We start from the raw sequence: 9,824 nt of genomic DNA, 5'->3' as shown, positions 1-9,824 counted from the left end.
GACTAACAAAAAAAAAAAAACCCTGATCTAAACTCCCTAGGAGCCCTTGACGTGAAGAAGCTGGTGTGCCAATGGCACAGTAGAAAACACTTCGACTTGACCTGACCCTGCGTTTTCCAACCTGTTTTAGGACACACAGATGCTGGCTGCTGCCCAGTCGCCGCCTCCTCCTCCTCCCCCTCCTCCTCCTCAGCAGCGCCACAGTCCCGCCCACCGCCACCTGGCTCAGCTGCGCACCGCCGACTGGAGGCAGAGCGCCGCTACTCCTCTTCCCCACACCAACAAGGAGAAGCAGAAAACAAGCAGCCCGAGGGTGTGTGCATGAATTCTCATATTTAAAAAAAAAAAAAAAAACGATTTCTACGATCTAGACCGAATCGACGTTTAAAGGATTTTTGAAGGAAAGTGCGAAAGACAGGCAGAACATTAAACGGGTGCCCTGCGCACTACCGCATCCTCCCTCTCCATCTCTGTCTCATCTCTCCTCCTTCTCTGCCTCTGCGCTTTTCCAAGACTCCCGGCTCTCCCATCCAGACTATCCCCAGTGACTGATTACTTATTGCGAGGCGTGAGTTGCCCTTCTTCTTCTTCTTTTGTCGGAGTTTGAACCACATTTCCGAGCTGCTGGAAGTATACCGCCAGAGCCTCTGAAAGCTGGCTGGACTCTGTAGCTTTCGCCTTCCCGATACAAGCGGATCATCGAGGGGACCTTGCGCGGAGTCAAAGGGACTGGAAATTATTTAGCCCTCTCACATCAACGTACCGCATGGTGGGAATTTCTGCCTCGTTTCAGTGTAAGTGGACTCTCTCTTTTGCTATAGCGATTATATTTTCCCATTCACACCTTGGCTTGGACTGTTCTGTGGCCTCATATTTTCATGTGCGCGCCAAATTAAGAGAGAAATGTTAATGAAATAGCTGCTGACCCTCTGTAGAATTTGACATGTGTGCTTTATTTCATGTATTTTAATGTAAAGTATGCAGACGGTATGGTGATCCAGAATTATAGTTGTGGAGCGATTTGTATAAAAACACACTATGTATAGCTAACATTTACATTATTTCTTGAAATATTTATTTTTTATGTTTCATTGTCAGAGAACAATGCGTGTCTGCGCTGTGCGTAATATGGTTACAAACACATTTCTTTCTAATGGGAGATATGGCTGAGCAGCAGAACATAGATTTTTCTTCTTTTTTTATATGAATTTACTTAAAGGAACTGAAGTTGAAGATCAGCTATATATCCAAACATTATGCAACTGACACGCACTTTCTCAAAATTCAGAATATCTAAATGTCCTACCAAAGCCGTTATAGACACTTGATTGTGTCTTAAGGACTGCGCTTTAAAAGGAACAACCAGTAATTGATTCCATTTTCTGTTATCAGAAGAACAATTGCTTTCCATAAATGACTGGTTCAGTTTGTTTAAATAGTGTCACCAACTTGCTGCTGTCTCCATAAAAAGCACACATCATTTCTTGAGCCCAGGATGGAGAGTTGTTCTCGGGCAACAGGCTTAACTTAACGGATCAAGTTTGGTGTCTCTCTTTCGATCTGTCAAGACCGCTTTAGAAGCAACCTTCACATCAGCCGATAAACCCCCAGAAAGCAACACTCACACTTAGTTTATCAGGTTTATAGTGGGGCGAGTATCGCCACTCCTCCCCAGCACGGTAGACAGTAATGTGTATGGAGTGCTGAGAGCATGCAGGTTTTTAAATAGAAGCAATTGAATTAGAAACACCAAGTGAAGTCCCTTCTCACGGAATAAACAGGATATTCCTGATATTGGATGACAAATTGTTCTTTCCATTTAATATTTTGTCATTAATCATTCTGTTCCAAGAAATTGTGGCTGCTGATGTTTTGGTGGAAAGATTTCTATTATTTTATTTTGATGCACTGATATTGCCATCCCTCCGTGTTCAGTGCAGAGCCTCCCCTGCCTCTCCCTCTCTCCTCTCTTCTAGAGCGACTTTGCATTTCAGAGTTTGCATTTGAAAACATCCTCTGGAGCTCTGTCACAACTGTCAAACGCATATACGCATCCATGTGAAGTTTCCACCTTCATCCGCTGCGACTTTGTCATCATCACATAAGCGAAAAGCGCAAAAAGTTTTTCTTTTTTTTTTTTTTTAATGGAGAGGCGTAGGATTAAAATTAAAGGGTTTAGGCTATACTTTACTCCAGTGGGAGACTGGGAAGAGAGCAGACATGCGGGTTAGGGAGGGAGGCTGCTGGGGCACAACCTGCTGCCGATGCCCGACTTGTTCTCACGGATCGGATTAGAGAGGGAGGAAATATCTCCTGGAAGCCCACAGGGCTGTGGACATTTTTTTTTGCGCATGCGAAATAGTCCCATGCAAAGCTTTGTAAGCATCCAAGAGGGTGATTGTTAACTCCTCACTCTAAGGCGTGACCCGCTACAGATGTAGTCTTTGCCGAGTTAAATAGGTAAACAAGGATAATTGTTAATGAGCATTTTGAATAGATATAAGGGTCTCTTTTATTTTAAAATGAGAAAATCCTGTCCTCTCCAAGACAGTATCTATATTGGGTTGTCATGATGCATATGTAGCGTTATCCAAAGCAGATCATTATTAGTTATCATTATTTATCATTATTATTTATGGCAGTGGTCAAAATTGGTTTGCCTGGCCTTCATTAATTGTCATCAGTTTTTTTCTCCAATTCTTGAACCACTGGGACTTCCATTAAAGTAGTGACTTGACCGAAAAGACCATTACCTGGAGTGTGTGTGTGTTTGCAGAGATAAAGAGAGAGAGAGAGAGAGACACACAGAGAGAGAGACACAGAGAGAGAGAATGAGTAAATGAAAGGTAAACAAAGCTGGTGATGAGGGGAGAGTAAATGATAAGTGCTGTTTGCAGGTTATCACTATGTTTGTGTGTGCATGTGGTTGCACGTGTGTGTGTGTTTGAGTGTGTGTTGTTGAGTCAGTGTACACTGTATAAACAGGCTTGTATTAACGTTAGCTGCTAACTCTCTGTGGTCCAGGCTCTGCAGCATCAGCTAGCTCTTCCAGGGGCCATCTGCCCAGCCACCAGCCTGCCTCACACCTGTTCTCCCTCCCTCCCTCCCCCCCCCCCCATCTCTCAGGCTATAGGGTCAAACGCATCAGACCGCTGCTCACAGACACGGACGTGGCCTTGCAAAAATGATGGCAACCATTTTATTCTCGCTTTCACACACACACACACACACACACACACACACACACACACACACACACACACAAGCACAGAAACACACACAGACCACAAACACTCACATACCCCTGGTTGGTAGGTTGAGAGAGTGATGCTGCGTGTATCTTCTGCACAGTGACACAATGTGGCGAGCAGATGACGCACAGGCACACTCACTTTAGCATGATTATTTGCATTTTTCTTCCTTTAGTGCTTTTTGATGCTAACCACAGATAATAGTTCTGTATTGCATCCAAATACAGCCCTTAGACCACAGCCTCAAACAATGAATTTACTATTATGTCAAAGGCAAAAAAAACAAAACATTGATTTCCTCTTTAGCACAGAGTCATACTGAGGCTCCGATGCTGTGATGTAATTACAAAGCAATTCTTTTAAGTATGACACACAGACGTTTGGATGCAGTCCAGTTTTGCTTTACTGTGAATAAGTGATTATGACTCAACAGAGTTCATATGCCGGCTACATCATGCAGCCCTCTTGTGTTTTTCTGTATCAGCTGTAAGGCTCAGCTTTCTCATAGATACACATTGATTCACCACAAGGCAAAGGCTTGCTGTTGGATGATGCAGCAGTAACATTTTATGATGCCCAGAAAGATTGAATCAGCTGTATTGTTTCATTTGGTTTTAACTGAGCCAATTTACTGGCACAAAGCTATCAGTTAGATCATCTATCTTTTATTTGGCAAGTTGGTTTTGTCTTTTTAGATTCTGGTATGTAGAACACAAGCTACTTCATTTGTGGGCTGGCTATGTTACATGCTGTATAGAGTGGGGCAGCTTTTCATGGTTGTTTGTTGTATAATTCAGTGCTTTGAATAAGTGAACTGCATTGTCAATCTGAAATGTTTGTTGCTATCTCAATCAAGGAAAAACTAGAAAAAACGCACAGTGTTCATCATTCTCTTGATTTAGTTTTCAAACGCACTGACCTCAGTAACAGCAATTGCGTAAATGTGTGCAACGATAGAAGATGTGGTAGTGTATTGAAGTAGGTACAGGTTGCATTTGAAGTCATGCAGTCAGGGGGCAAATGTCAACAGTAGAATTGGATAATAAAACCACTGTTCCGTGTACTCCTTCAAGATGTATAGATCTGTTCTGATTATTCAGAGCTGTCTCTTACCAAGTCCCAGAGTGAATTATAGATGGAATTACGGTGTGTGTGTGTGTGTGTGTGTGTGTGTGTGTGTGTGTGTGTGTGTGTGTGTGCAGACACCTACATACACACACACATGCCCTTGTAGATCGATAGGCCCATTGATGGTTATCAGCGAGAGGGCAGTTCTCTTCACTGCTTATTGAATTTCATCACCCATGAAAGAGCAGCAGTGGTATAAAAGGACTTGCCTGTGTTTGTGTGTATGTATATGTGTGTGTGTGTGTGTGTGTGTGTGTGTGTGTGTGTGTGTGTGTGTGTGTGTGTGTGTGTGTGTATACGCTCTCTGGCACTCACAAAAGCAAGAGGTCTTTGTTTTATTGTAGTTGTGAGTTGGCCTTTACAGCAGCTTATTTAATGTCAAAGTCAACAGTGAGCACTACAAACTGATTTTATTGGCCTTGTTCGTGTTTTTACTCCAGATAACATGAGACTTATAGGGCAAGTGAAGAAGAGGCCAACAGGGCAGAGTCTGACAATTTGTCAAGTTTCATGGAGGCAGTTAATTCTTCATAGGTTTTTACAGTCGGAGCCATTTAGGAAACAAATGGGAAATCATATTTATAATAGCTTGGTTCCTAAATATGATAATATAAATTCTTGTTCTTGTTCTTGTTCTCCTTCTTCTTAACTGTTGCAAAAGCATTAACATAGAGGCAGCTGTACTATCAGTTTTGTTAAAGACAGACAGCTGGGAAATGTAGTTTTAAAGTTGTTTAGGTAGACGGCTCACTGTATCTTCATCATAGTTCCTGGACTAAAACACACTGATAGACATGTGCAGGACAACATTAACACACACACTGCTCTCTCAGTCCTCTGTATATAGACTGGGATTGAGTTGCTAATTAACTTCACTTTCTCAAACTGTATCGCACACAGGCAGACTGCCACACACACACACACACACACACACACACACACACACACACACACACACACACACCCATACACACATACAGAATCTCTCTCGCTTAGGCTCCTTCTCATGATGTCTTTCCCCTCGCTCTGTCTCGCTCTCTCTCTCCCACTGTTTATTTTCCTGCCTCCATCTGGAGTCGGCTGATATTGTAATCGCCCTAATGCACATTGCCTTCCCCTCGCACACGCACACACGCACACACAAACACACATACATACAATGTGCCATCCTGACAAGCCCCTTTTCTTATTCCAAAAGATAAGCCACTGGATGTGATTCTGTGAATGTGTGTGTGAGTATAAGTGCACATGCAGGTGTCTATACAGTATGTCTAATGAATACAAAAGGACACACACATAAAAGTGTGTCCCTCCCTGCACTCTGCCAAAGGTAACGATATTGAATAGGCACTTCTTAGTGATGTGGAGTGGCGATAATGTGGCTGAGTGAAGATGTTACCCGTTATCGCTCACCTCCTCGATATTCACCTGTCACCCAAATTACACTGAAAAAACTAGACAGTGGAAGGGAAAGGCGTGGAAGTGTTTGTGTGGTTGGATATGTTTATATGTGTATTTACATGTATTGAGTGAAAGTTTGTATGAAAAGCAAAAGTAGGCAGTGTGGGCACATGTGAAAAGAGATTACTTCCCTGCCATCTCTAATAGCTTTTGTTTTGTGATTCGGGAGAGGTTCGGGATGTTGGAAGGTGGGCGCACACAAATGCTGAGGACACACAGACAGGTTTGATTGATGGCGAGTATGAGCTGTGAAACTGTGCGATTAGGAGCCTTTTTTCTCCCCTAGTTCACGAGAGGACGATTGTTGAAGAATAGGCCGGCTTGCTTCCCTACCAGTCCATAAAACCTGACCATAAAAGTCGTTTTTGTCCTTGTGTGTGTGTGTGTGTGTGTGTGTGTGTGTGAGAGAGAGAGGGAGAGAAAGAGGGGCGGAGGGGTGAGCACACACAGACAGCTCTGAAAACAAACAAACAGGCAGGCAGAAAATCAGACAAATTGACAAAGAAAGAGACAAAGAAAGAAGAACTAAAAGAGGGAGAGGGAGAGTGGGGAGAAACCTCACCTCAGCCCTGTCACGCTTTGGCGGTTTTAATCACCTAAACCCGAGGTTGCTTCCTCCATAAAAATCCTACATTGTTAACGTTAACCTGCACGAACATGTGAAAATAATTCTCCTTCTACCCTTCTGATACTGTTTTTTTTTTTTTTTATAATTTTTAAAGGACATAATTTATGATCAGCATCCCTGCTTATCAGCTTGGACACCCCCGATGTTTGATTTACAGCTCGGTTCTCTCTCATTAATTTTGATGTATGGATTTGGATGGTACACTTTATGAAAAGGGCAGCCACTGGAGTGGAGCCCTGGCTAGCCTGGTAAAAAGAAGTGTAATTAAGATCAGCAGACAGGGAGAGAGAGAGAGAGAGAGGGAGAAAGAGAACCGTGGATCAATAGATGCAGACAGTGGACCCTCTGTTTTTTTTCCCCTCCGAATATTGACGTGTTCAGTCAATTACAGCTGGAGAGAGGAGAAGAGAAGAAGGAGAGATGGGGATGAGTGTCCAAATACGTGTGTGTTAGGAGATGCGAGCATGTGTTTGTTCACGTCTTGTGAATGTCTACACCCGTATGTGTGTCGGTACATGTGTGTATGTGTGAGTAGGTGCAAACAGCCAACACACATCTGCATCTAAGATGTGTTTCTTTAATATTCATCGTAAACCACAGTCGAGAATGGCAGAGCAGACACATCTACTGTCATTGAAGGACTTCCAGTTGCTCCAAGCCTTTTATCTACCATCAGCAGACACAACTAAATCATTGTTTCCCCTCTTTGCTGGTTAAAATCACACCACTGCAGCCAAATAATGAGGCCCTTTTCTTTTGTGGTTGAATTTGACTTGCATGATGGGTATTGTAGGAAGAGAGGGCTTCCAGCTGTTGTCAGTTAGTGTCACAGACAAACAGGGAGATGGGACAATGGGACGACGGCCGCTTGTTCCATCCGATTGTCTTGTTGTCAAACCGACAGCAGGTGCCTCAAATAATAAACGCAGAGTGTCAATTATTTCGAGGAAGGGCCATTTTGGAAATTGGTTCAAAGAGGGAGAGGGAGAGTGGCAGAGGAGACAGTGGGGGTTACATAAAGAAATGGAAGGAGCTGGTCCATTTTCCCAAAATGGGGCCAAGTAAAAGCCTCATTTTGTTTAACTTCTATTGCATCCTGTCTCCAGTATTTCCTTCCCCACATGTCCCCCCACAGCCCCATCCAACCTTCAATAGCCTGAATTGTTGCTAGCCACCCGCTAAGTGTTTGTATGCTCACAGTCGATACAGTCTTCGTCGGGAACAAAATTACAGTCCATTTTATCTCAACAAAAATGATATTTGATGGCATTTCCCCCTCCAAAAAAAGAGGATTACGCTCACAATAATCACACTCAGAGGTTTTTTTTTCTTAAAGGGAATAAAAAAGTCTTGGTTTTCTAGCAGAAAATGGTGGTTAAGTAAAAAAGAGGCCTCACCTGTGTATTTGTGTACTACAGATAGAAAACCTTAGAAATGGAAGAGACAGATATCAGTCTTAAATGATAGATCCATCCATCCATCTATCTATCTATCTATCTATCTATCTATCTATCTATCTATCTATCTATCTATCTATCTATCTATCTATCTATCTATCTATCTATCTATCTATCTATCTATCTGTATGTCTGTCTGTCTGTGTCTGTAGTGTCATCTGATATACATTCATGACCCCAGCTGCTCTTATGGATTTGCGATTGACAGCCCTTTCATCAAAGCATCTGTTCTTCCCCTCTGTCGTACTCCCACCATATGGACATGTCATCCTCAGCTGCGCGTTTCATAGTAGCGTAGATGATGTGTCTCCATGGTAACCAAACTCCACTTTTAGAAATATGATATGAATTATGTTTTCGGGCCAACATGTGCAGGATGTCTACACACAGACTGGTGTCTGTATTGCAATGTACCTTGACATTTATAGTGTTTCATATCGAGTTAGTCGGCGTGATAGTGGACTTGATACTGCAGCGCTCTCTGAAGTTTTATGGCTCCTACAGTGCGCGGACGTGTTTGTCTTCTCTACACGATAAAGCCATTTGTGGAAGAATTTGAGTTTTTTCCAGGATTTAAACAGCTCCAGATTGCGGCGAAACTCTTTAGTCCTGGTAACACTGGGAGAAAGCGCGGAGCAGAGGAGGGAGAAGGGCTCTCATGGAGCAATAAAAATCCAGGAGAGAGCATAAATCCATCTCCCCTTGTAAGGTCTGAAATTTTTTTGCAGATGTTTCAAGATGTTTGGCCCAAGTGACGGTAATTTCTTGCCCATCTGTCTTCTCTCCTCCCCCTATGTCTCTTTATCAACATCTGGTTTTTGGTGCGGCAGGGAAACAAGTATCCTTTATAAGCCAAGGGTTCCCAGTTCCCCCTCTGCTTGTGCTATTAACTTAGCCTCAACTACTGCTCTCTCTGTGCACACATATTCACATATGCTAACCATTAGAAAGTCATACCATTCAGAAAATGTAATAACTTTCAGTTAGAGGAGGAGATAAAGTATTTTGGCTTTTTTGTTCTCTCTTCACTTTTTCCATAACTGCAAAGACTTTGGGGTTCTGGTTTTTATGCTTCCCATGTGAGAGGACAAATTACTGCCTAGTTGTTAGTTTGAGGATGCTTTAGTGAGAGGAAAGCCCCTTCCCCTTAAGCATTTGAGTAGGACCCTTGGGTCTCTGTCTGCACCTCTACAACCCATTTACAAGTGAAGAGCATAAAGCTGCTACTCAAGGTGATAGAATCAGAGACGCATCGCATCAGTTCACTTGTAGGAAGAAGACATGTTTATTTGGAAACGAATGTACTCAAAAACGTTTTGCCGCACACTTTTGCAGTACAGCCAAACTAAGATCTTAATTTGCTATTTCCTCTTTGGCAATATTAAATTGTCCACATAATAATTCACAGCTGCGCAGGGATCGAGTATTGTGGCGCAGCTGCAACTTTATGTTTGCAAATTTAACCATCTCACATACACGGAGCTCAGCTACACATCCTATGCACACACACATCTACAAGCAGACACACAGGTGTGCACTCACCAAATTGCTCTCTCACATGCTCACACACAGTAAGAAGTTGAATATGCAGACAAAGACACGCAGCTCTGTACCATATGGCAGGGCTGTCAATCTAAAATGAAGGCATGCCGAGCTTTGAGTTTGCCATGTTAGGTGGCGTGCAATGTTCCCGGTGTGTGTTTGATAGAGTGACCAGTGTTTGGAGGTTTTTATGTAGCATGTCATATACACCTACACACACACACAAGATACCATATTCTAATGTTTGCTTCCATTTTTTGTATGCATGAACACAACATACATACTCTCTCATTCCACCACATATTTTCTGTCATTTAGCTGCCTAACAAAAGCATGCTGAGCTCATTGTTACTGCCA

General features: G+C 42.8%; 1 protein-coding gene across 5 annotated transcripts in view; it reads left to right on the top strand.

Moving 5' to 3' along the window:
• The first annotated feature begins 243 nt into the window (after window positions 1-243).
• The window catches only part of runx1t1 (RUNX1 partner transcriptional co-repressor 1), a 58,223-nt gene continuing 48,642 nt past the window's right edge, over window positions 244-9,824 (top strand). For 4 of the 5 annotated variants that reach the window (XM_051390314.1, XM_051390316.1, XM_051390313.1 and 1 more), the window contains exon 1: window positions 245-794. In XM_051390314.1, coding sequence (XP_051246274.1) covers window positions 767-794 — 28 coding nt within the window. In that variant the 5' untranslated portion in view covers window positions 245-766. Of the gene's footprint in view, window positions 795-9,824 lie in introns of all 5 variants that reach the window. The other variant, XM_051390317.1, reaches the window with a different exon arrangement.

This window comes from Dicentrarchus labrax, unplaced genomic scaffold (assembly GCF_905237075.1).
Source record: "Dicentrarchus labrax unplaced genomic scaffold, dlabrax2021, whole genome shotgun sequence".
Classification (NCBI taxonomy): Eukaryota; Metazoa; Chordata; class Actinopteri; family Moronidae; genus Dicentrarchus; species Dicentrarchus labrax.
Note: the sequence above shows the minus strand (reverse complement) of the source record. Positions and strands in the feature narration are given on the sequence as shown.